General features: G+C 40.4%; 1 protein-coding gene across 4 annotated transcripts in view; it reads left to right on the forward strand.

Moving 5' to 3' along the window:
* Positions 1 to 26691, forward strand: part of CLMN (calmin) — a 77937-nt gene extending 51246 nt beyond the window's left edge. Inside the window, exons 2-13 of one of the 4 annotated variants that reach the window (XM_037394236.1) lie at positions 685 to 746; positions 3337 to 3432; positions 4948 to 5031; positions 8254 to 8346; positions 9611 to 9801; positions 11594 to 11787; positions 12781 to 12863; positions 14312 to 15634; positions 16663 to 16844; positions 18602 to 18662; positions 19683 to 19744; positions 21259 to 26691. In XM_037394236.1, coding sequence (XP_037250133.1) covers positions 685 to 746; positions 3337 to 3432; positions 4948 to 5031; positions 8254 to 8346; positions 9611 to 9801; positions 11594 to 11787; positions 12781 to 12863; positions 14312 to 15634; positions 16663 to 16844; positions 18602 to 18662; positions 19683 to 19744; positions 21259 to 21412 — 2585 coding nt within the window. In that variant the 3' untranslated portion in view covers positions 21413 to 26691. Of the gene's footprint in view, positions 1 to 684; positions 747 to 3336; positions 3433 to 4947; positions 5032 to 7084; positions 7886 to 8253; positions 8347 to 9610; positions 9802 to 11593; positions 11788 to 12780; positions 12864 to 14311; positions 15635 to 16662; positions 16845 to 18601; positions 18663 to 19682; positions 19745 to 21258 lie in introns of those variants that run through there. The other 3 variants (XM_037394237.1, XM_037394238.1, XM_037394239.1) reach the window with 3 other exon arrangements.
* The last annotated feature ends 1004 nt before the right edge of the window (positions 26692 to 27695 follow it).

Raw genomic sequence — 27695 nt, forward strand, 5'->3', positions numbered from 1 at the left:
GGAAATGGCAGATGTGATTAAAAACTCGTCAGCTGGCCCAAGAGCTGTTTGTACAGCACCTAGCATACAGCACTTCTGGCAAGGAACAAGCACTCCTCATCTTATTGCAATATAAATAAAATGACTTTTCAATTTAGGGACTTGGAATTTTGATTTTAAATGCACTGCTTAGGAGCTTGGGAATATGAGATTTGATGAGGCTTTTCCATTCATAAGAATGAAGACAAAATTGTTGTGTTGGCTAATGTGATCTTGTTTCCTTGTGCATGCAAGTAAGTACATTGGAATCCACACCAGCCCAATTTGCATGAGGGTGTCAGAGTAATAATCCTATAAATTGACATAGAAGGGTCAAGCTGCCTGCTCAGAGGCTAACATCACTGGAGAGCTGTGCACAACACATGGATGTTCACCTCTCAAAAGCTACATGGAAGATTGCAAAACTAAGAGAGATTTCTTCTGACATCCTTTAGAATGCATCTACAAGTATATAGATCATGTCTGGGCAAAGAAATAGAATAAAATATCATAGCTCAACCTTATATCTCCCGATTTGGAATATATTTGTTTTACTCACAGGGCTGTCATGAATTCTGAGGGTTTTGGCATCAGTTTTTGAAATTTCCTACCAGCTTTCCCTCTTCTGGAAACTTAAGTACTGTTTTTTGTTTCTGATATTTCCAGTGGAACGGGAAAATGTACAGAAGAGGACCTTTACCAGATGGATAAATCTACATTTGGGAAAGGTAAGGCTGACAAACAGTCTTGATATTGGGATACAAGGACACAACCATAGACATATTGCAGTTAATTCTTTTGATAGTTAAAATTTGGAAACAAAGTTGACTTCTGTGCATATGGGGATGTTTGGAGGGGAATGAGGGGAAGCTGAAAGCATGTTTCTGGGTAAATGAAAATTGCTTTTCAGGTGCAATGAATACTTGGCTGGCTTTAGTTCATCTCAGGTGCATTGAAGTCTTTAATGCTGCTGACTGTTATAATGAGGCTGGAATTTCCCCATAGAATGTACCCAAATAAAATCAAATGTGGTTGAGGCTGCTCTGAGGTGATGATGACTGTGTTCTTCCTTGGCCTGGAAGGTCAAACATCTGAGGCACCATGGCCAAAGACATGTTCTTCAGAACCTGGCTTCTTCCCACATCTGCAGACAGGAAACATTCCTTGTTAGTCATGTTTTGTAGGAGCTGTGTGATGGGCTCTTTACATACCCACTTATGTTAGAAAACTAATTTTTGGACTTTAAGATGTAATTGTTTTTGGAATTTAAGATGTAATTGTTTCTTAATCACACCATAATATGGCTATTGAACTTAATTTACCGTTCTTATTGATAGTAGGTAAGTACTAACTATCCTGAGTAGCCTGCCATCCAGAGGACAACTTTCCTGCTGTTGAGGATGAAAAAAGAGGAAAAAAAATCTTAATATTACTGAGACAGCAGCAATGTTTAGTGGAGGATCAAGGAATGAGACCAGCTTCCTGATCTAGATGAAGTCCCAGCTTGGGCTGGAGTTTGAACTTCACAGTGCTTTTAGTATCTGTAGCTAAATTTCATAAAGTACAGACTGGGACAAAGTTTGGGCTACAAGCTGACTCTCAGTCTAGCTCCTGTAGTTGTTGGGAAGTGATTGCATTTTAGACGTAGTAAAGTAAAGGGTTTTAGAAGAAAAGCATCACATAAATATGTTGCTGAAGTCCACCACTCTGCAGTGAGTCTTGCTGAAGGAACAAAGGTATCCTCTTAAATCTCACTGGAAAATCAGAATAAGGCTGGTTGAAAATGTTTTGGCTAGCAATTGCTCCCAAAGGTCTTTCAGAACGAAGGCGTTGTTACGTGATGCCTTCATGAATCAGGCTCTAGGGCTTTCAACTAACTGTGATTTTGGAAGTTGTCAAAAAGGGTTATCAAGTATGTGACTGTGGAGGAGGTCTTTGATTTACAGAAGGTATTAGATCATAAAAAAGCCTGTAGGGTGCTGTTAATTCTGCTGTGCCAAGCATATGAAGTCTTAGAAACTTTGTGGGCAGGTGAACTGTTTTCTCTGGAGTGCATACAAATTATTTTCCTCTCTGGTTCAACAAAGAAAAATGCTTTTCTGAAGAAAGGGCAAAAGTTTGATGCTATATTAATGTTTTTCCTGGAAGTGGCATAATAAACATACCTATGTAAATAACGAGAGCTTTGCTAGAGCACTCTAATTACAGGTGATTCCCCAAGGACACTCATGAAGTAAGGTGGCTTCTGTCTTTATCCTCAAAGAAGCACTTCTTGCAGAGTGGCTTCTTTCTTTTAAAAGCAGCAGTGAAGTTGCCTTCTCGTACTTATTCAGGAAACTTAAGGTGTGCAGTGTCCCCTTTTTGAGCAGACCATCCTATCTGGGTCATCTTTTGAGAGGTTCTGCTGGTCATGGGATAATCAGGAGTAGTCTGCAGCTTCTGAGTTCTGGTTGTTCTTGTCTTAAGTACTGAAAGAATAAAAAAGGTTTGGGTTTGAGGCTTTCATATAGATTATTTCATTTTGAAATGGATAATACTTAGCTTTTTTCAGTATGAAGCATTGTTTTTTACTCTTTTTTAGATTAAAGGCTAGTAATGAAAATGTGTGGTCCCAGTTTGCCAGAAGCAGTGCTTAATCAAACAGTAGTGCATTGCCCAACCAAAGATAAAAAGATTGGGTTCTTCAGGGACACGTGAGTAACACCTGAACAGAGTATAATCGCTGCAGCTGAGACTACCCCTAAGGGCTGAGCTTACTTGGCTGTGTGCCTCACAGTGCACACATCATCAGACACCTTGGTGAAGTGAGGAGATGGTTCCTTTTGGAGATTTGCTGAGACGAGAGAGACACAATACAAGAAGTTGCTACTTAAAGTACTTAGAAAATGCTGGGAAACAGAATGGCACCACCAGAAACCTCACAGAGGAGACACGTCATTGTGGCCAGCTAGATCATGGATTTATTTCAGCATAAAGAGGTATTTGTTTCTGCTGGACTTGACTTAGTCTAAGGGATCAGCATCCAACCCTTGGGTGGTCGCTTCCTAAAGCAGAGTATTTAGGGTGAGATTCTGTTACAGGAAATCTGGAATAAGTCCGTGTCTGATCTCAGTTACAAGAATACCACATCTGAGTTTTAGCTCTGATGTTCCTAGGACAGAATTGCCACTGATGTGAATAATAGTCAGCCCTTTCTTCCTGCAGGCTAAGATGTACTTCTAGTGCCTCTGTCTTGTAAAATTCTTCTTACGCTCTGAAATAATGATGACTTACCAAGCAGTACTGCTTTAAAAACTACCTGGTTTCTTTTCTTCACAGCGCAAGCCTCCTCTGAAAGTGAAAGACTTGTTTATTGATATACAAGATGGCAAAATCTTGATGGCGCTGCTGGAAGTCCTGTCAGGACAAAAGCTGGTATGTGTGCAAGAGGGAGAAACCTCTGTAGGTATGGAGCTCTGTGTGTTACAAGCAACAGTGTATAGACATCCAAGGAATAAAGGTGAATTTGGTCCCATGTCTTGGTTATAGTAGTTATTTCAGCAACTTTGTTCAGATTTCCTTATGTTACAGGTTGCTGTCCTGAGTTGTAACTTAGGTTTCAAGGAAATGTAAAACAATGAGGTGTAAATGGTCTGTGATAAGTGTAAACATTCCTACCCCTCAGGGTTTTTAAGGCTTTAATACATTAATGCTCACATATTCCATTTGGAGATCACCCCAGTCACATTATTAAGAAAAGACATATTTGCTGTATTACTTTTTTTAATCTATAAATTCTGTTTCTATTTTGTCTAAGATCATTATGATGCTTCATAGGTCTGCTGATACCTGGTGTAGTTGTGAGTTTAGTTCTGGTATCCTGGCTCAGGTTTCATTAGTCTTACTGATGTGATCTATATTAGAAGGGCAAAGCTTCCCTTATCAGAATTTTTTTCTCTCCTCCTTTCTTGGTAGGAGCTGTATAAAGTTTCACATACCAGAAATGGAAACACCCAGTGCAAATATAAATGACCAATTGCAGTTGACTTTCATGTTTTCTTTCTGCATCATTCTTGTCAGCAAGTACCCTCTTCTCTGTGGGTATCATACTTGGATAAGAGAGACCTGCTCTGCAGCTGTCTCACCACTGCAGATGCACTTGCAGTGACTCTTCAGTGACTGAACCATCTGCGTACTGCAGCATGTATGGCCGCTGTGGTCACATGGTCAGAACTACCGTTTTTTAATATTCTTGCAGTTTTGAGGAGCTGTAGCAGAAGCAGCAGTGTCTCTGTGTGCGTTCATACAGAATGCAGAGCACCAGGCTGGAAAGGAGTTGAAGGGGCAGAAACATCATGACAGACCCGAGGTTATACCCTGGGAGGTCAGGGAGGAGGGCAAGGAAGGAGGTAAGGTCAGCTGGCCAAACTTGTTGCACTGGCAGGTAAATGTTCCTGCATGCATCTGGAAAAAACAGTGTGCCAAAGAGGAATTGCAGGCAGACAGGCACACAACAAATCTGTTTCATTTCTGCCAGTGAAGGTTTCTGCCTCCCACCTATGTGCCTGCTATGAAAACTGCTCATGCTTCCTAATTAGGATCATTTAATTTAATTCAAGAGAAAAAAAAAATCTATTATTATGAATTTTCAGGTAAATTTGATCCTGTGACTGAACATGGCTGGGGAGTGACTGCATAAATAATCAACGTGGCAGGTCTAAAGGGTGATAACATCTGGAGAGCAGAAAAGCTGGTTGCTAACCCTGTTTTGCTACACTAAGGGCAGATCACGTAGTTGAAGCACTTTTCTGATCAGAAGAGATGGCAATAATTTTACCTAGATAGTTTTCCTTAGCTTATTTTGCCTCTGTTTGTAGTTTTTTAAGCTTCGTATGATGCAGTGAATAATTCCACCATTTTTAAAAACAGTGTGGCTCTTATTTCTTCTAGATGCATGAATACAAATCTTCAACCCATCGAATTTTTCGTTTGAACAACATAGCTAAAGCACTTAAGTTCTTGGAGGACAGCAACGTGAGTATTTCCAAAGGCTGGTCTTACTATTTTCTCCTGATGTATGTTGCAAATTGTAATTGTTGTAACTGTAACTAGTCTAATGCCTGCATGTACCCAAGAGAAATGTACTGCTTAAAGGCACGGTGCCTTACCTTAGCAGCAAGGCTGAAAAGCCACATAAAAATGCACAACAAGTACACCTACAGAGTCTAAAACAAGGATTATTTGTTCATTTTATAATGTAAAACTTCAGCAGGATTAAAGGATTAGGAGCCTAATATTAAAAGAAAATAAAAAGAAAAGTAATTTTTATGAACTGGGTCTTAGTGGCATTACTTCAGTTACACTGAAGGTAGATGACTGACTTTCATCAGAAATACTTTCAATCTTACAAATCGTGTATTTGTCTGGTAAACTGCTGCAGCAGCTTACCATGAGTCAAAGGCAAGAGAAAATTAAATCTGGGAACATGACATAAATGCATACTTCCAGGAATTAAAACCTCATAAGGATATAACTTCCTTCATAGTCAGTGTGGCACTACTGCAACATCACTTCCTAAAGTTGTAAGTGACCACGCAAGATCAGACCTTTTAGCTTTAAATGATTCATTCTTCTTTTTTTATTTCTCCCATTAGGGCTTTATTCCAAAGCCCTATGGATGTGACCTGTGTCTTGAGGCTGTTGAAAAACATTGAGAAGTAATGGGGTCAAGAGAAGTCCCAGCCATGTAAGAACTCGTATGCATGGTATACCAAGATCTTTCACAAGAGAGAACAAATATTGGACTATGTCCTATAAAGGACTGCAGCAGGGTGTAAACTTTACGGGTGAGGAGGGATCCGGTGTGTGCACACAGGGGCAAAACCCTGCCATGCATGGAATGACACAGCAGCAACTGATGTTACTTTGCTGCTTCCCTGCAATGAGCATAGCTCTTGCTCCAGGGATCCTGCAGCAGTGCTAGTCGTGCAGGAGTCGCTGCAAACCCCAGTGCAGGTATGAGCATGATGTGAGGTCTTAGTGGATCTCTTTATGTCCTCGTAGATGTGGGAGGTTTAACCTCCTTTGCCTTTTTCCCCAGGAGAGGATGTGAAAAGTCAAGAAGTTGTCCAGTAACTTCCAGGTATTCCAGTCTCCTTTTGGAAACTCCTCCAGCAGGGGCTGATCCAGCCCTAAATGTCTACATGTCCTGCTGTAGAACTGCTACAAAATATTTCACATGTTCGCCTATTTCTTAAGTGGTTTCCCAGTTGATGCTTTCTACCCAAATCCAGCTCACGCCCACTGGCACATGAGATTTTTTCTCTCAGTTGATATCAACACATTGCAGAGCTGCAGCTGAATCCTGTCTGATTGCCAGGACCTCACTAGGGGACAACCTGGAACCTTCATGAGCAAGGCTAAGCAGGAGAAGCCTTAGACACAGGCAGCCTTTTAATTACTAGCGCTAAACCACCTACTTTTGTATGGATTTCTTGTTCCCTTAAAAGTAAGCAGCCAGTATCTTCTTGGACAGCAAGTTGCCCATGAGCCAGAAGGCCGGTGGGTTCTGGGGAGCATTGGGAGGAGCGTGGCCAGCAGGTCGAGGGAGGTGATCCTCCTGCTCTGCTCTGCCCTGGTGAGGCAGCATCTGGAGTGCTGTGTCCAGCGCTGGGCTTCCCAGTTCCAGAGAGACAGGGAACTGCTGGAGAGGGTCCAGTGGAAGGCTGCAAAGAAGCATCTCCCTTGTGAGGAAAGGCTGAGAGAGCTGGGCCTCCTTAGCCTGGAGAACACTGAGAGGGATCTTATCAATGTCTACAAATATCTCAAGGGCGGGTGCCAAGAGGATGGGGCCAGGCTCTTTTCAGTGGTGCCCAGCGACAGGCCAAGGGGCAACGGGCACAAACTGAAGTACAGGCAGTTCCACCTGAATACAAGGAAGAACTTCTTTACCTTGAGAGTGCCAGAGCACTGGAACACGCTGCCCAGCGCGGTTCTGGAGTCTCCTCTGGGGACATTCAAAACCTGCCTGGATGTGATTCTGTGCAACCTACTTGAGGTGAACCTGCTTTAGCAAGGGGTTGGACTAGATATCTCCAGAGGTCCCTTCCAACCCTGACCACTCTGTGATTCTAGCTGGGTATCTCTGCTGAACTGAGTGACAAACATAAGCAGCAGTGAGAGGACAGCACTGACGCTGAGAGCAGCCTAGCAATAAATGCCACATGCTCCCCATTTTGCAAAAGCTGCTATTCAAATGTACTAGGTCTTTTGAGATTTTCCCATGCCAAATACCTTGGAGCTAGCAAGAAATCTGACCCTTGAAATATGACAGCTAGAGGTGTCTTCTTGCTAAGATTGAAAACTGTTGTGTGAACCACTAGATAAAGTTATTTTGCTTTCCTTTTTTCAGTTTAACCAAACCGGTTAGTGAAGGGTGGTGATGAAAGTGTTGGCAAAATGCCTTGGCTGCCAAGAGCTTCAGGGTAGGGTTAGATATTAAACCGCAGTGGGTGGAACCCGTCAGAGTAAGCTTCTATGGAACTGGGGCAGGAGGGTAAAGCACTGCTAAGTGATTCATCATGTACAGGATTTCTAAGTGATAAATGGGCTGTATGCTGGCCTTTAACTCAGTCTGGGTGCTGTATGCAGTACTGACAGCCTCCTTGCTTCCTCCCTCCTCCATGACCTTTGCCAAAACCAAGTCTGTGTTGTCTAAAGAGAATAACATCCTGGTGTTATCAGGGGGAAGAAACCTCCGTGTGGGAAAGTCTAGAGTTTGCTTGGATTAGGCAACCCTATCCTTTGCTAACTGATCTAATCAGAACTCTGTGACAAGCTGTGTAAGGTGAGACTAGCGAGGAGAAAGGAGATGCATAGCAGAACAGAAGTAAGCAGATCCTATTAAGATTTTAATTTTTGTGCAAGAAGTGACTCTCTATTTTTTAAGAATAGGATCTGCTGGACAGGGCACCATCTTGTTCCACTTTTGTATGGAGGAAACACATTTGTGGTCCTGAGGATGCAGAACTGGGCTCACTTAGGTTCTACAGACTGTGCTGGGGGTTTGAGATAAGAGTTCCATGAGCAGGGTGGTTGTGATCAGGGCAAATTATTATTAACACGAGATTCCAGTATTGCTTTTTTGGCTGGCCAGTCAGTGGCGGAATTGTTGTGGACATAGCCAGTAGTCTGAGTGCATTATTTGCATTTGCCTTGCTTCTTTGAGTTCAGCTCTGAATTTATGATCTTCTACAGGTAAAGCTTGTTAGCATCGATGCAGCAGAAATAGCAGATGGAAATTCCTCTCTGGTACTTGGACTAATATGGAATATAATCTTGTTTTTTCAGGTAATAAAACTTGAATACTTTAATTGTAAGTGAACAATCTTTATGGTATCAATCTATTCCAGCTGGATACTGATTTTTAAATTGATTTTTAATCCTAAAGAACATAATTAAGCATGCTAAACCTGAGCTTTTCTCTCCTAACGTAGGCTAATTTAATACCTGCAGCTGCTTTCATTTTACTTCATTGGACGTGTTTTGGTGTAAACAGGAGACAATTTAAGCCCTTGTTTGACTTGGACCAGAATTAGAGCTTCAGATTACTACTTTTCCTTCTCTCCTGTGCCTTCTCAGGGTTCTGTTCCAGATTCCTTGGATCTGAACCAACATCTCAGGTTTGGTTCCAGGTCACAGTTTATTTTCAATAGCCTTTTCTGGATTTGGTCCAGTGTGGTGGGAAATTCCATGTGGAATCACTGATCTCCAGAGACTTGCTCAACATGGCAAAAATTCGCAACTAATGTAGATGGCCAAGTGAAAGGTCTTGAAGAGCCTGGAACTGAAAAAACTGATTTGATCCTGCAAATTGATTTAGTCCCAGGCTTAGATTAAAACTGCTCCCTAATCTGCATGTATTTTGAAAATTACCTTCTGGGCAGCACCTACAAATTCTAACGAACGGAGAGTGACGGCAGGAGGGTTCTGCAGCCTTGTAAGACTGCAGGGCTCCTTCATTCTCTTGGGCTCATTTAAAAAGTGGCTATAGGTTAAATAATCTCAAAGTTGTATTGCAGTTTCTCTCCCTGACTGAGCTCCTCAAGCTGAACAGCACTAGTTTGACCAGACAGACTCACAGGCAGAGAAGGTGCGACCAGAATCTGTCACCCCTGCAGCGGAGGGCATGGGGGACCTAAAAGCAGCAGAGTGGATAATTTGGACTCAAATGCTGACCAAGAACAGGAGTGCTGCTGCAGGTCACCATTTCTTGACCAAAAATATTTCACTTAAACAAGTTCTGTGAAAAGAGCGATTTCAATTAAGCTAACTTTTCTTTCAAGGACACGTTTCTTTGTTTTTTGTTTAATGTGAATTTGCTCAGTTCATCATGAACCTTGCCCGTTCTGTTCCCTGGGGTTGCCAGCTGGGATGATGCTGGCTGTCTCACCTGTGCAGTCCGAGGTGAGAGTTACAGTGGACAGGACTACAGTTACCTTTTAGAATTCAGTTATGGCACTGGTATCTTTAAAGATTGCATGAAAACAAGCAGTGAGTTCTCCACGCAGCCAGTGTTAAACCAGAGCACTGCGTGTTTTGCCTTTTATTACAGATTAAGGAGCTGACAGGCAACCTCAACAGGAACTCCTCCTCCTCCAGCCTGTCTTCTGGGCCCAGTGGTCCAGAGTCAGACACATCCCACCCCAGCACTCCCAGTGTGGAGAGAAACATGTCTGTTACAGTGAAGGATCAGCGGAAAGCCATCAGAGCCCTTTTGATCTGGGTTCAGAGGAAAACCAGAAAGTAAGCTAACAAACCCTTGCGTAAAACCGTGTTTTGCTGCCTGCCTTTTTGAAGCTGAATCCCTTTTCTCTCTCCTGCCCCTTGTGTGTGTTACTGTGCGCTGTGGCTTCGTCTGCTTTCAAAGTTTGCAAGCACACGGTCTCTGAAGGGGGTATATTACTACGGCCTTGTGTCTACAGCAGCCATCTGACCTTGAAGCTGTGTGTGCTGCTGGCTTCATGATTTGAGTGTTAAATGTTAACTTGCACTAATCTGCTTGGCACGGTTTAAAACAGGATCATTGCCTCCTCCCCCTACCCCTTGGCTTTCATGCAGTCTGTTTGGTATCTTTTGCTAATTTAAGGGGAGGCATAAACAAGGGGTGAACTGAAAAAATAAATATATTGAAATGCTTTAGCAACAGCCTTTTAAATTAATCAGCAGCCCTGAGGGAGCTTGCCTGTGTACCGTAGAGTGCCTTGAAGGATAGAGCCCCTATTGTTCCTAGAATTCAAGAGGGGAAGGAGGTAAATCTTAAATCAGTTCTCATGAATGTCTAACGTTTAGGTCCACTTCATTGCTTAAAACATCTCTCCCCTCTTTAATAAAAAAGCAGTTATTTCACCAAATCATTTTGTCTACTAATGCTTTACCTTGGCAGAGTTACTGTCGGATTAAAAAACTTTAGTGGAAGACTTCTTGTGCTTGTGTAAATGCTTGGCATGTATTTTACATATATTGTTATCTGAAGCAATGACTGCCAGAGAGTTTTAAAGAGGGCATGGCTCAAACTTACACAAGTCAGATAGCTGAATATTTGCCATTTTTGTCTGTTTATGGATTTAGAAATCCAAATCTGCCTGTGAACACAAATGTTTTGTGTCTAGTGTTGAAGATACAAATTTACAACCTAAACACTTTGTCCTGTGGGCCCTATTACCCCTTGGTTATCTCCAGTGAAGCTAAGGGCGCTTGTTGTGCAGATAGACTTGTCCCATTGAGGTCCATAGTTCAGTGCTGCCAGTGCAGACCACAGAGGAAGCACAGCTGTAGTCCCAAAATAATGCTGATACTGCCATTAACAGGGAGGTGGTACAAGGAAAGTGAGGACCAGAGAAGTAAAGGCCATAGACTTTTCAGTCCAGTCAAAGATTACAAATTGAAAACGTCTAATAGGAGAAAATTTTTCTTGCAACTGCACTATTAAAAATGTAATAGCATCATTATAATCACGTTATCCAGTGACCTGTGCAGGATTTTCTATTCTGGGGCTGTATTTCATTGCAAGCTTGATGGTTTTTTTCTTCCCTTCAAAACTCTGGGCATCTAACACACTTGTGGTTTATACATACACTGACCCCATTTGCATTTGGCAAAGCACAGTTTTCTCCTATAGAAGGCCTAGTACACAGGAATGTGAATCATTTGTGCTTAATGTTTTTAAATATTTGAGTTTTGGCAGTCTTCCTAAGCTATGATATTAAAATGCTGGAAAGCAACAGAAACAGGAATCACAGAGACATTCGGTTTTGTGAATGTTAAATGTGGTTGCTGAGTTCTTGAGGGCTTTGTTTTTACTAACTACTTCCTACAAGCAGGTTTATGTCAGCTGTTAGCCGCTCTAATCCAGTTTGTGAATCCATGTGTTTTATGGATCTTATTTAGCGTGTTTTGAAATCCAGAAAGATCTCAAATGTGACTAGTGCAACTCAGCAACCTTACATTTAACTTTCAGGAGCCTTTGAAAATTATGATGCCTTTACTTTGGATTTTGTAACAGCCACCTATGTGAACTGTATGTAATTGTGTTTAGGTACGGTGTTGCAGTTCAGGACTTTACCAGCAGTTGGAGGAGTGGCCTTGCTTTCTTAGCTGTCATAAAAGCAATAGACTCTACTTTGGTAGACATGAAGCAAGCACTGGAGAAATCAGCTCGAGAAAACCTGGAGGATGCTTTCAGCATAGCACAGAATAAGCTGGGTGTTCCTCGGCTCCTAGAACCAGAAGGTAAAACTCCTACATCAACTTTGTTGGGTAACATTGAAACTGTAATGAATTCATGAATATTGCGTTGTGATACCTACCAAAAGCCTCCCAGTGATTAGGCTGTTGATGTGATCAGTGTGTTGGGCTGATTGATAAGAAAAATAAAAAAGAATTGATCACTGGCTTATAGTCGTATGCTTCCAGTAATATCTGTAAGCTTACTGGGGGCAGAGCTCTTACCATACGTTTAGCTAGGTACGCTGGTCCTGGTTAATGTTTAGGTGCTGTGTGACATCGGCGCTACTAGCGGGCATTAATCACCACCCTGTTGTGCTGAGAGGTGTCTCATTGCATCAGCACTGTTTTATGACACCTACAGTCTGCAGAGACTAAATGTCACTCCAGGATGAAGTGTGCAAGTCTGCCATACTAGGAAAATGGGTAGATATCTATTCAGCTGTATTTACATCTCCCAGTTTTTCCTTTACAATACATATATAGAGATATGTATGCTCATCTTTACATATATAAATACATGTATGTGTATAGAAATATATGCATATAAACGGAGCTGCTTTACAGTGTTTTTTACTGAACTCTGCTAGACAGGTGTTAGGTCTTGATTTTATGATTGATACAGATTGGTTATTTGCACTTTCACGGGTCACCTGTTAGAAGACTGGGACATCCTGCTAAAAATAAACCTCTGTGCTGTCACTCAACAAGATCACTGTCTAGTGACATCAACATAAATGACAGTATGAAGGTAGATGAAAAGGGACCCTGATCAGGTTAGGTATGTGTTTGGAAATAGGAAAAAATCAATGTGAGTAAGATGAGAACTCTTTTGAGTACCATCAACAGTGGAAAGTATTTTTCTTATTTGTCAGAAAAAGAAAAGTGTAGCTGTTACTTCTCTCATCATAAAGGCAGGATAAATGTCTGACAATCTGTTCCTCTTCAAGAGCATTTTAAAACCATGTGTGCTCAAGCCTCTTGCATCTGTCTCCATAGATATCATGGTAGAATCACCCGATGAACAGTCAATTGTGACATACGTGGCGCAGTTTCTGGAACATTTCCCAGAGCTGGAAGGGGTATGTGTTTACTCTTATATCACATCATGTTTTTAATTTGCTTTGATGTACTTAATAAAGTCAGATATTGCTGTATGTATCTTCCAGGTGTCTTGCTAAGCTATTTAAAATAAACCACAAACTCAGATTTAATTTTTCATATTTTCATTAAATCCAGTCAAATAGGCTTTCATTGGTGATTGCTAAAATGCTTAGGTAGAATTGTGCTTTTAAACACATCCAGTTATAACTTTCAGTGGTTAGAACTGGTTACACAGATCTTTACTACTTTGCTATACTACTCTTAAATAAGGCTGAAATTTATCCCTTCATCTATGATGATTCATTGGACTTTGAATTTCATTTTGACTTCTGTCTTTTGACGTTTGAGGGCCACAATCAATCTGGATTTAGCACGTATCAAACACAAGGTACCAGAGGCTGAATCCTGTCAGTGCAGTAGTCAAAAGCGCTCATTGTAAGCGTGAAGTAAACCACAGCTTAAAGGACCAGGACTTCAATGCAGCCATTATCAAAAATACAGAATTGAGGAGCAAACAGGGACTGACAGTGTCAGGGATTGACAAAGGTCTTTTGGAGAAACACAGGTTAATCTTATAGTGGAATTAAAAGATAGGAGACAGAAAACTCCAGGAAAAATGTGAAGTCCAAGCAACTGGAGAAGAGATCTGCATAAGCTGAAAAAGTGTTGTGGAGGCTGCTCCTAGTTCCAGACAAACCTAGTTCAACATAGTCTTTTCGGTTTGAAAAGGTCCCCGAGGGACTCAGTGTCCCCTGAGTATCTGGGCAAGTTTTTGTGCTAAAGTACATGCACATAAATGATGGTTCCTACAGGAAAGGCTTTTCCGCTCATTTCTTGACTGAAGATTCCAGTTTGTATGTATTTTGTAGCTTATAAAATTGGTGAACATTACTAAAGTCACTGGAATTAAAATTATTTTAATAATCTAGTTATTATTAGATTAAATGAGCCATAAGATTTGTTGACATTAAGACTTGTGGGTATTTTAATGGACAAAGAAAAAGCCTACTTATTTTACTTTTAGATCAGTCTGTTGGAATGGAATAATCTAGTATATTAATATATTTCACAGTGGATTTAGTAGACTTGTTAGATTTATTTTATTCCCAGGGTTTGAGATTGTGTCAAAAGCCAAGACAGTTGTCTCCACAGGTGCAGCAGGGAGATGAATCCATTAACAACTGAGGAGTAGGCTTGTCTGCATTTTAATCTTCCTGTACAGGTGGCTCCTTGACATTGAGCTTTGTTCAAGTCACTTGACTTGCCAAATTGCTTTCCCTACATTGAAATTGAGTGAGTCATTAATTGGCCATTCACAAGGTAATGGGGCGATGGGCTAGGTGGTTATTCCTTCTTTAGTGTTTGGGAAAAGTAAAATGGTATCTGAGGTATGATTTGTCTTTTAATGGCGTATCATCACTTACAGGAAGACTTTACAGATCCTGACAAGGAGCTTCCAATTGAGTCCACGTATGTCCACATCAAAGATACACCTTCAGAAAAGGAAGGCAAAATCTTGATTTTAAGTGAAAGTGAAGAAAATATGTATACTGTTAATCATGAGAGGAGTCATCCTGCTCCTCCAAAGGTTCATATTCATGACACCCCTGAGAGAATCCAATCAGAAACCGTTCCTGAAAAATGTAATGGGAAATTGAGTCAAGTGTTAGGTGACTCACAGGAAACGTCTGAAGAGGAGCCTCGGAGGCCTACCTCACTGAAAATTACAGGATCTGTCAGTTTTGAGTCCAATTCCTCTTGGGAGGTTCTAAGTGATAAAGTCATGCCAGGTGAAGGGGGCATATCTGACGATCCACTGAAACAGAACGATGACCTTTCTCCAGCTGTTCTGACAGATCAGAAAAATTCTGTTGACTCTTTTGAAGACTACTCTGAAGAATTAACTAAAGAAACCTCTACTGAATATGACAATGAAACTAAGAGCCTTTCAGCCAATACTTCTTCTTTGAGTCCATTATCCTGGACTTCAGGTATACTTACAGATGAATCTATAAATAAAGTAGAAGAGAGCAAACCCCAGACTTCAGTTCTTTTACCAGAAGATACCTCAAAAGAAGAAAATACGCATAAGTATGTTCTTCATCTTCTAAATGAGGAAATACTGAAACTTCCACAAAATGAACATACAAAGCAATCATCTGTCTTTGAGGCAATAGAAACTAACCATTGCTCACTGAATGGTTCTAATCTCAAAAGCCAAGAACTATCTACACAGGATGAAACATCTGATGACTCTCTCTCAGATGTACCTAAAAATCCAGAGGACATGAACAGCTCTGATGAAGTTGAGTTTTCAGCTGAAGTGCCACCCAGTTCTTCAAAAGTATCTGTAATACCCCATGATCTCTTTTATTATCCACATTACAATGTTCCCATATCAGCAGTTTTAAATGCTTATCTTGAGCCTTGTATTGATACTGAAGGTTATGATACTGAAAATGACAAAGCTTCTTCTGAAACAGTAACGGATGTTTTGTGTGAGAAGGGCTTACTAGAACAGAACAACAAGGAAGATGCTCCAGATCCAGACTTAGGGAATAAGATAAGTGTCCCTCCATCAGAAATAGATACTGAGAACAGTGAGGAAGAAACAACAGATATTAACAGCGACATGAATTCTTCCGATGAAAAAGAAGTGCCATTACTAGTAAGAGAAGAGTTAGAAATTGAAAAAGATGGCGAAAAGGCCACCAGCCATCAAGATTCCCCTGTTCCACCGCATCCCGAGGTATTTTATTTTTTATTCGTTGTGTTTATATGGGGGCTAGCATCTGACCTCAATGTTTTCATTTGCTTTCGTTTTGCAAAGTTTTGAAGAAGTACCTAAAATGTACTTGGCTTCCTGTCCATTACACTGTTTGCCACAGCCCTCTACTGGAATGAATGGAATTGCAGATCCCTCAGAAGATGTGACATTAAAAGAGAGAATCAAGTCCTAATACTAACAGTAGTGCAAAAATGTGAATTTTAATTATGTTCTAAAGTAGTTTGAGTCTCCTGTATAATCCCTAGGCATAAAAGATTATCACAGAGGGTATTTTTAAGAATTTGTAAAAAGATGAACAGAAAGTAGTATAGCTGATACAGAAGGGATGCAGGCAAAGGTCTGAATCCAAAGAAGTTTGCCTACAAAAGCTTAAACCAATTTGAGTAGGATAACTTAGATGGGTAAAGTGAAGGCTTTTCTACACTGGAGGAGGAGAAAGAGGGGGGATCCTTAGTAATTGTTCTGTGTATTGGATTTAGGTAATTTGCTACTGCACCTCTTCTTGCAGACACCGATTTTGAATTGCTGTACACATTTTCCAGCGCAGTAATTTTGGACTGTTTTTCAGGAATGTGTTAATTTAATGTTATTCTACATGTTGCCTAGACAAGTTCCTTGGACATGTTTTGGTCCTGACACTTACTAGAGTAATGAAGTCAATTTGCTGTTAGCTTCAAAGATTAATTGGGGATAGATTTTAAAAAGTCGTAGCGGATTAATTCAAAGAGCCGTACCATGTCATGACTTCTTATATAAAAATAACTGACAACTAATTGTATATACATGGAACTGAGGATACTTTATAGCTCAATGTATCCAAAATTATTTTTAAGAAATTGATTGCTTTTTATTCTCTTTAGTGAGGCTTCCAATCTCATACTACATGCAATTTAGCATCTGAGTTGGCTGCATCACTAAGATACATGGAAGGGCTTGGAAGGATGGGGAATCGGTCTTGTTGACTAATGCAAAATGTTTCTTACTTTCAACAGACCATAGTAGAGCACCTTGAGGATTTATCAGTAGCCATAAAGAGACCAGAAGAAAGTAGCAATAGGGAGGAAGAAGGGAAAAATACGATTGAAGAAGACCTACAGGTCTCAGAAGTTGCCACTGCTACTCTGTCACAAGATAAACTGGAAGAAATTGCTGTTTGCCAGGAAATGACCAGGTATTTCATACTAACATTGTCTTAACCTAACTCAGGGGTCCTCAGACTTTGTAACTAGGGGGCCGGTGTGCGGATGCAGTGGCAGGCAGCCATCTGCGGCTGCTTGGTTTCCCCCCCCAACCCCCGGCGGGGGGCGGGTGGGGGGGGGTGTCTGTAAATACCGGGGGCCGGATTGAGGACCCTGGGGGGCCGTATCTGGCCCGTGGGCCATGGTTTGAGGACCCCTGACCTAACTGGTATGAATGCCTGGTCTTTTGAAGTGTGACCTGCCCGCTGGATGTTTCCTGTAGACTTCTTTTAGGAGCAGTGTACCGGGACTCATTGGCTTCTTCCTGTGTTTCTCTTGAACATGAGTGATTCAGTGCCAATGGGTCTTGATTTGACTTTACTATACAAACTTTGCTGTACAAAACCCAACTGGAACCCCAGTGCATTTTGAACACAGCAGTGTTATAACTGTTTTCCTAACAGAAATAGTGTTTTGTAACATAGATGAAATAACCTGTGTGCATTGTGACGTTACATGGACACGTGACATTGCTCCATTCCAACAGACATTTGCTGGACTTTTTTTCTGTCTATGAACAAGCGAATGAGATTGTGGTAGGCTGACCTTGGCTGGCCACCAGGCACCCACCAAGCCACTCTCTCACTCCCCATCCTCAGCTGGATGGGGGGAGAAAATAAGATGACTAACTCATGGGTCGACGTAAAGGCAGTTTAATGAAAAAAAGCAAAGGCCACACGCTAAAGCAAAGCAAAAGGAGACACACACAAAAAAAGACTAACTGTCTGCTTCCCATCAGCAGGTGATGTCCAGCCACTTCCTGGGAAGCAGGGCCTCAGCAGGCATAGTGCTTGCTTCAGAAGACAAATGCCTTAATAATGAGAGCGTGTGTGTCCAGCTGTCAGCTTCTTCCTTTCTCTGATGATATGTTATGTTATATCTATATCATACGATGTTATATGATCGTAACGTGATATGATATGGAATATACCTCTTGCCCAGCCTCAGCCTACTAGCCTTTGGGGCAGGGGGATTGGAGCAACAGCCTTGGTGCTGTTCGAGCACTGCTTAGCAACAGTCAAAAAATATGGGTGTGTTACCAGCACCATTCTAACTACAGATGGAAAGCACAGCGCTATAGGGGCTGCTGTAGGGAAAGTTTACCGCACCTGCACCCCAGCCAGACCCAGTACGGAGGCACTCAGCTAATTTTACTCCATTCACCTGTGTTCCCTCTTACACTATAATTTAGTTCTTATTCCTCAAATAAATACGTTTATTTGAGCAGGACATGAACCGCATGGCATGAAGCATTTGTTGATGCTTATCACTATAGCACTTCAATGAATTTGAAAGAGTTTGCTTAGAAAAACCCATTGTCTCCTTAACGCTTTCTGTTCCCTGCAAGGTTTGTCAATTTTGGATTTATAGAGACAGCCATAAAACCTCGGGTATACTCTCACTTAAATATCAATGATGTCAAAGGTGCAAAACCCCTATAAAATACCACTTTTCAGAGAAGGGTCCAATTTGAGCATATGGGTTTTTTATTGTGGGTCAAATTTTCCAAAAGCTATTTTTTATCATGTTACTGATAAATTCAAGTCCATATCCTAACACATGCAACAAAGCATATTTGTGGTTTTGCATAGCTTAGAACTAGCATGTGCAATTGCAGTGGCTCTCTTTGAAGTCAAAACACAGCTTAGCTTTAGGAATTTAAAAAACTTTGCTTTTACATGCATTTCAGAACCAATGACAGTGACTCCAACACTTATCTCCGAAAAAGATTTCCTAATACTTCTGAGGAGGTAAGTATGTGGAAATTTACCTCTCACTGTTTCTCTGTCTCTCTTAAACTGCAAAAGTTCACATACTGTAAGAGCGTCTACTCTATATATAAAGCTCTGCGATAATACAAAAGCCCTGTGACTTCTAATAAATATAGTGCCAAAACCAGGCATAGCTGAAATGCTTTACTGAACTCTCCTAAATATATGAAACTGAACGTTATTGAACCTTGAACAAACCGACAAATTAGTACCTAATACAATTAAATCTATTGTAACTCTGAGGCTTACTTTGTTCTAACTGTATTTTGCATCATTTTGCTTCTTTGAAGCTACCTTTATTTGCTGCTCCAGTGTCTTTTAGTTTGTGCATTCTCTGTATGTATATTGGTGTCTTGGTCCTGGCCCTGCAAAAATGCTGGGTGTTTCCCGAAGTGCACTTTTTATGAAAGACTGGGCCCTTTCCCTCTCCTTTGTAGTAGCTGTGTATTGTACTATCTCAGTAGCACCAGATAACCCTAAAAGAATTTTAGTTGTAATGTGAAACTGCATCCTTACTGGCAAACGTAATTCATACTGGTTTCTGGAGAGCACGCTATACAAATGAGCTCTGGATTTTCATATTTTAAGTCAGAAGGACGGGACAGCATCAGCAGTCTGGGCACACTGAGCAAGGATAGGAATATGACTCTTTTCAGTACAAAATAAAATTCTGAGCATCTTAGAGTTTTAAAGAAATGCTGCCACCAGTGTTCAATGAACGGGGGTTTCACACAGATGCTTTGGTTTTGCAACACTGTCAGAGCTACTAGAAATATATATGAATAAGGGGAGCTTCGTTTCACAACTTTTTTCCTTTTCTGTGTGTGTTACCAGACCGCAGTGGTGGATGTGCTAGCAGGGAATAAATTTATAAGCACACTTACATTTTATTTGAGCAAATGTTAGAGATACTCTGCATAAAATAAACACAGTTACCAACTTTGAGAAATGCTGAATTTTATTTTTTTTTTTTAATAATCTATTCCTGGTTTGTTTAAGGCAATGTATGGTGTAAATGAGCAGAAGGTGACAGATATGGGTGAAAATCCGTTAATTATCAGGTGAGTCATTCTTATTCAGACAAAGCCTTTGGCAAGGAATCCATAACTCCTAAGTACTTCTAACAATGTTACAAAGGGAAATGAAAATTAACCGTAATGGTAGAGACTGACTGGATGTCTTGTGTAATGGCTCAGAGTCCGTATTTCCCATAGGTGTAAGGTGTGAAACTTCCTTACTGCTCAGTCTCCCCCTTGACTAAAATGCGTTTTCTTGACTTGAGAAGAAAGATTCAGCTGTCTAAGAAAGACCGTGAGCACTTTCCCCACTTGGTGGAGATTTCACACCAAGAAAAGAGTGGGAGGACTTCAAAGATGAGGCCCTCTGGCAGTGATGACTCTTTCCAGGTTTAGAAGGCTGTCAAGACAATATTTAGTATGCTCAGTGCTAGGGAAAGACAATACTTCAGTGGAATTCTGGCCTCTCCTTTTTAAGGCACCCAGGAGTTTTTATAATTTGTATTTGTGTTTAGTTTACACTTAGGGTGATGGATCCTGAGCACAGCGTGTGTATCTTTTTGGTATTAGGTTCTGTGTATCTGTAAGAACCAAGGATTGCTCTAGGTTTTCCCTCTCAGCTGATACTGAGTAGTACCTCCCAGAACTTCTAGATAAAATGATGGTTGCATTTAAATGCAGAAAGCACACAAAATATTATCGGGATCCAGTCCTGATCTCACTTACGCTTCTCTTAAAAAATTCATGAATAGCTGTTTGCTGACCACTTGTGTAATACTCAAGCATGTATCTGAGCAAGTAGGATGCCCCAAACTAGACAAGACTCACAAAAACAGGACAAAACTCAGTTTTCTCCAAAAGTAGATTAAAAAATAGCCTACCAGCAGGTGATCATACAGTATTATAAAATCGTAAAATGAGTGTACCATCCTGTGCCTTTCTGAGACCTTTTCTTCTCTTTGTGAGAGCTCAGTGGCACTGGCAGAGTCCATCAGGCTTTGCCCTTAAGAACTACAGCTGGAATTTTGGAAAGTTCAAATTTTGGAGTTGTCCTACAAAACCTCAACTGCTAACTGGTTTCTGGAAGTCTTGGGCTTTTTCTGCTTAATGTTCTGATGTCTGACATGAGAAGCTCTGAATGTAGATGATTTTGGGAAAGTGTACCAAGTCAGATACAGTGTATAAGTAAAATTGTGAAAGTGTGGTATGTGTTGCCCAGAGCTATGTTTACTGTTCTGAATATAAAAGGGCATCTTTTTGACTGATGGAAACCAAAGGACTGTACTGTAACAGCATGTATTTAAACTACCTGAGAATTTGCCCAGAATTTTCAGAGGATTAATTGCTACGTACATTGGCTCCTAAGGGAACACACTGCTGAGGCCCATTATGCACCTCCTAGTCTAGCTTGGACTCCAACTGCCTAGATTGAAATGGTTCATTAAACTGCTGTCTTTTAGTCCACCCTCTGATCTTTACAGTAAATATTAACTCTGTGTGTGTGTGTGTGTGTGTGTCTTCTTTTGCCTGCCTCTTATCAAATTCCCTCCTGTTTTCAGGAAGAAAAAGGACTTGGAAGCAAGTGAGACTCCAGCACCAACTCATGAGATTACTATCGTTGACCAGCCAGAGCTATTCTACTTCATCATTTTCTTCTGGGTGCTGGTCTACTGCCTTTTACTCCTTCCACATCTTCTTAGCAACAAAGTTTAATCTCTGTGAGGTGGGGAAAAATAAAGGATGGTGGCTGGATTGCTTTGTGTATCTGCATATGAATATGCTCCTTCAGGTGAAGCACAAACAGAAATGTAGGACCTGGTATTTGTGTTCATTATCAGGTTGTCCTCAGTTCCTCTACTGTTGTGCTATGACAGTGTCTAAGCACATTTTATATTAGATAATTGTGTACATATATATAAAATTGACCAGATTTAGTAGACGCAATTTTGTACATTTGTGCCTTGCTTTATAAGATGCTAAATAAAACCAGATAATTATCAGTAGAAATATGAACAATCCAGAGCTCTAGTCTTCAAAAATCATTCTTCTGGCTTCGTTTAGTTATGTAGGGCCAGACAGCTGTGGAAGAGGGGTGGTGCTGGCTTGCCCATGAATCTGGCCCATCTACAAGGGCAAGGCTAGAAATGCTTTTTCACATTTTCCATTGAATTCTTTGGAAGAGCTGGAGGCAGAGCAGAGCTGCAGGTGGTGGAACATGCCTACCCCAGGAACTGATTACAATTCCAACGGCAATCAACTGGAGCAACAAAATCAGGTTGATGGTTTATTTGGGTAGGGGAGTTTGGGTTTTTAGAATCTAAATTCATTTTTATCCTGCACCTTTTCTTATGTTTAATTCATGGGAATAAGTTGGGTGCGGAGAAGCATTAGAACAGACTGTCCGGGGAAGTGGCTGAGTCACCATCCCTGGAGGTTTTTAAAAAACACGTAGATGCAGTAGTTAGGAACATGGTTTAGTGATGGACTTGGCAGTCCTGTTTTAACTGTTGGACTTGATGATCTCAAAGATCTTCTCCAACCTAAATAATTCTATAATTCTATTCAGTGTGAAGAACATACATGCCAGCTGCTTCTTAGGAGGGATCATATGGGGAATCTTGGCCCAGAAAATTCTGTAGTGAATACCTGAAGAAATAAGACTCCTTGTACATTACTGATGGTGGCCATCAAGAAACTTTGCAATTTTTTCAGGAAGAGATACCATGGTTTTGGTTTTGTTTTTTCTTTGTTTTTTTTTTTAAGTACCTCACTGCTTCTGAGGCTGTTTCTTCTTTTCTCTGCTGTTTTTACTTAGCAGACCATGTGGAGATACCCTCTTTTTTGAAGATAGAAAAATAATAATAATTTGCTGATACTACTGTTAAGGCACAAGTGCATGGTAAAAGGATTAGAAATATCCTTTAAATGCCCAAATCAATAAAGAAAGAAAAGACAGATATAAAATCAAATACAGAGAAATGCTGACAGCTGGCATTGACTTTCTAGGGCAACTGAAGAGACTCCTGTGGCTTGTACACAAACATGGTTGAGCCACTTCTGCATCTTGTAATTTTTGTCCACATCAGTGATTACTTCAGGATATTTGGTTTATGATTTTTGGCAGAGAAGGTGTACCTGTGCATTACAGGATAAAAGAGAAGTCTTCAAATTCAATTTGATAGCAGTAATTTTTCTCTGTGTGATTTTTAGTGAAGTCACTATTTTTCATCAGGACATTTTTGGTTTCATAGTATGCTTTATGAGACTACATCATGTTGCTGCATCCACCTGAAAATTTGCAAGGTTGGCTGCAGTGTGCTTCATAAAATGAGGGGTTTATAATTTTCACTGAGCAAAAGTTACAACGTATGGCTGTAAGTTTTAAATATTTTGTTTTAGCATAAGGTGTATCTCTGCCCTGGCTTAGTTTTCAGCTGAACTAAGAACTTCATTTATTTGCAGGTACCTGTCTGTAGTCATGTTATCTGCTGGGATAATCCTAACTGTCCATCACACTTCATTCTTCTTCATAAGGTTTTTGTTTCCCTGGGATTTTTATTCTGAGCTGCAGTTAGAATTCAATAGCAGCAGTGCACGGCAGGAGATCTTAAACATTGAAGATAAATTTCTGAACCTCTTTCAGTCAACAGAAAACTGAAATCTTTCCTATTCTTTCCTGTCACCATTGACTAGAGCTGGATTCACCCCACAAATCTAAAAATAAGATCCTTTGTGCTTGGTGAGGAACAGATCTAAATTTCCCAACTTAATTCAGTGTAAATCAACATACGCTAAAAAATTAGTCTTTCAACTTGCTGATGAAAATGTTCAACATTTTGAGTCATCTGATGTTGTGATGCAGGAACATGTTTGTGCTTGTTGATGATGACAGTGATATTTTCTTCTGAAAGAAAACCTGTATTAGAATTTTTGACGATGCTTTCTTCATACAGGCTTAAATATAACATTGAAGGGCTAGTGCTTTTTCTCTGAAAGAATGAAACAATACAAGAAATTTGATATCTCTATCCTAAAACCCAGTGAATACCAGGCTTGGGGTACAGCATCTATTTAATAGCAGCAAGTAGCAATGCACATTAGTTTGGAGCAAAAGTGTTGGCAGGTTTTCATTATGTGCCACTCTTCACAGGCTCCTTCGGTTTATGACAACTTTTTCTGAGCTTTTTTATCTTACTCTCTGGTTCTTCCATGTTTCTTAGTCTTCAGCAGAGATAATCTGGAGTAGGATTAGTCTCTTAGACGCATCCAACTCACGGAACTTTACAGCTATCAAAAGTTCAATCAAGTGAAGTAAGCTCCCTCCTGTCTTCTCTCCCTCCTCCTAAGAGAATTAATCAGAAAGTCTTTGCATGTCTCATCTAAATAACTGACGTCCATAAAGAATGGAAAAGTGAATGGGAATGCACTGATGCTGACAATTTCATTACACAGTATTTTCTTCCAATAGGAAGAAAACCTAGGGTTTTCCTTCTTACTTCCCACTGATGAACAGTGACTGAAACAGTGAGATGGGTAGTTTAAATGTCAAACAGCATGCAGCAATTGTCCTGATCGTCGCAGCTAATGTTTAAACTAATGTATGCTTTCCAGCGCATCCCATTAAGGGATGGAGATTGTTCCTTCCATGCAAAATAGCTGAAAAGAATACTAAATTAGTCCATGGTACTAGGTATTAAGTTGCTTGCCATATCTGGGTTGGTATGGTTGTGGTGCTGCTATAACAGAAGCAGCGTACCTTACTCAGCCATTCCATGGGTGAGAAGATCCCAGGTAAAAAGCTAAGAGTGATTATACGGGTATCATCAGCTGTGCATAAAGAGACTGAACTCCTCAGGAGTTTTGCCATTACTTGGAACTGCAACAAATAACATCTAAAGAAGCAGCAGCTTCACCCACTTAAATTGACCTGTAAACCTGCATCTCTTCTTCCACGCTGCAAGATCCAATCCCTCAGTGCAAGTGCCCCATTCTGAAAATGATGCCTATGGTTGGTCTTTGTGTCCTATTCTGAGCTATTCAGTCTAAAAGCCTGATTGTGAGGCATTCACTGTGTCAAAGCCTGATTTAACTTGCCGGCTAGAGGACTGGCTTGAGGTAGTGGAGGTTTTAAAGGCTGGTGGGTAATCTGTCATGTATCCATTTTCCAACAGATATGTGCACTGTCTGATTAAGGAAGTTTTTCCTGAATTTTTGTCTAGGATTTTGGAAAATGCTAAGCTTGAACTGGCGCATTTGGTATTTTGATTTAGCAGCAGAATTCAGATACACAAGGGTACCAATCTGCTAAGACCCTTCCTAAAACCCGTTGTTGTTGAGCAGATGTGTGGGTAGCATATGATTGTGAAGTGTAAGTGTCAGGAAGTGCTTGAGGATCACTGCGTAAAGGATGTTTGGTGTTCACAAAAGCACCATTAAAGACTGAGAGACATCTATAATAAGATGGTTCAATGTTACTGTAGTCACGTAACTTAACTCCAAAATGTTTCATTGGGATTTTATAGAAAGTGCAAGGAAAGGTAAGCTGTTAGACAGAACCCTGCTAAATGTTTATGGGACAGATAGAGTTCGAGTTAAACGGTCACATAATCTACAAACTGAATTGAATATAGCCTTTGCTAAATTGTAGGAAATGATCAGTGTAAAGGTAGGGCAAGCACAGATTACAGAAAAAAAATGACAATCACTTTTGTGCCATGAATATTTTTGATGGATTGAGCTCTAAAATGTATTTTTATTGAGTTTCTAGATTGTAATGAATGTGTCTACAGAATTTTATGCAAAGCTTGAGAGTTCAGCTGTTTTAAAATGATTTTTTATATAGCAGTGATTATTTTATCTATATATTTAATAGAACTGTAAAACCATTTTAAGAGTACCTGTAAAATTCTATGTATGTGATATGATTATTTATTAATTATGACTCATGAGAATGAACATTAAGCTATGCATTGCTTGTGTCATCCATAGGAAAACTGGAAACTGCAAAAAGCAGAAGGGTTTTTAATGAACAGTAGACTTGAAAAACATGGGAAATGACTGAATACAATTGTGTGATTCTTAAAGCTGCATAGCAATGTGTCATTTTGTGATGTTAAACTTTCAGCTAAAGTTGCAAAATATACTGAGTGATTAAGCTGCTTTCTTCCATTAAAGCTTCCTGAGGCTGAAATTTCTACATGTCGATATTTGGTGTTTAAACACACTTAAATCCTGTACATCTTCTGGAGACTCTCAGTTTACTCCAGCTCAGTATGGCTGTAACTTCTTTATCCAAGTAGTGCTCCACTGAGTTTACACGGGTACCATGCAAAACCCAGTGGGGTTTTTTAGGGTTTTCTGCACCAATCCCCACAGAATCAGAGCTTTAGAAGATTAATTTGGCCAGTCTATGTGGCATCATGTTCAGCCATCTAACAAGGTAATAGTTATAATAGTGCATTATCACTCACGCTAGCTTTAAGTACTTGGAGTCCCTTCTTGCCAAGCGCAAACTTGAATGCATCCAGTGATGTGTTCAGTTCCTCTACTTCTGTGGAAGTCAACACAACCCATCTGTGTGCTAAGCACACGCTACAGGATCTGGCCCTGAGGGGACTTAAATTGACGATAATCACATAGGCCAGGAAGTAGCTGCAGCCTATGCATTGCCCCTAGCGCTGGACCCCCTGAAATCCAATGTACCCAAACAATGCCACTGAGTTCCGTTAACCTCATCGTACACGTAGCATTTGTTTGCCTAAATTCTGCGGTATTAACCCTCTTTTTCTTTTAGGATGTTAACCTCTACTTCTATTTTTGCTTAAGAGAACAGCAGCGGGGAATGGATGGCTGGAAGATGAGGGTGAGGTTACAGTCTGGGATGTAGCCGTGAAAGTTGCCAAACCACTACAGCTGAAAGCCCTTGCCCTGACATTAGGTTGCCTGCTGTTTCCCATTGAGCTAATAGATAGTGGATCTGAATGGAGGTAAAACCCCCCCCCCCCGAGTTTTTGTATTTCCACACTGTGCAGTTTTTTGTCAGGTAAATAACGTCAAATTCTTCCCTCCGCATACCACTGAGAACGCTAATTTACAGCTGCCCAACTTACATTTGTTCATGTTCCAGGTCTGCATCTAAAGAGCACTTGCAGTATGGCTTGTTCCAGCCCATGCTGCCCCAAGATTGTGAAGCTGCTCATGCAGGAGGATGGGACATATAAGCACATTAAATGATACGGAAAAGTCATACTCTGAATGGGATAGCTTGCTTACTATCTTTAATGAAAATAAAAGGTATAAAATAATATTCTCACATGCTTTTATTTTCACTATATACCTTTTACTTTCAAGTGCCATGTTCATATCATGGTTATCTTAACTGAAACTGTGGAATATCAAAGTATTTCTTTCCTCCTCTAAATGTGAGACATGGAAAACTTCCTTCCACCTCAGTGGCACTTTTGATGACTCCTTTCCAGGCAGCTGCTACTGCTGATATGGAAAAATGAGACCTGTGTTATTTTCTCACCATGAGGGGAACGTCTAAGTTTATGTCTCTGGAATAGAAAATTTCCCCCTGGGTGATTAATATACTTCTTTCTTCATGAAAAGTTTGAAGGGGCAATAAAAATAAATAATTTTAACTCAGAAATACTAAAACCTACCCTTCCAAGAATGGCTAGATCCTGGCCTTCACTGCTGTGTTCAGGTCAGGTAATATTTTATTCCCCAGATAGTTTCATTACTTCCATTGGGCCTTCCTGGAATCTCTTTGATTCACAGAACAGATCTGCTCTGTGTCCAAGGACCAGTTTGTACAGGGGGGTCCTGATCCACAGCCATTAGTAGGACTGTAACTGACAATCACCATTGTTTAGTTAGAAATGACTGGTCTGATTCAAATCAAGTTATATTAAATATAAATATTAAATCAAATTATATGCTGCTTATTTTTGAGAGAAATAATGCCATCACTTTTTAATGCCAAATAACTTAC

The sequence above is a fragment of the Falco rusticolus genome, chromosome 7 (genome assembly GCF_015220075.1).
Source record: "Falco rusticolus isolate bFalRus1 chromosome 7, bFalRus1.pri, whole genome shotgun sequence".
NCBI classification, from domain to species: domain Eukaryota; kingdom Metazoa; phylum Chordata; class Aves; order Falconiformes; family Falconidae; genus Falco; species Falco rusticolus.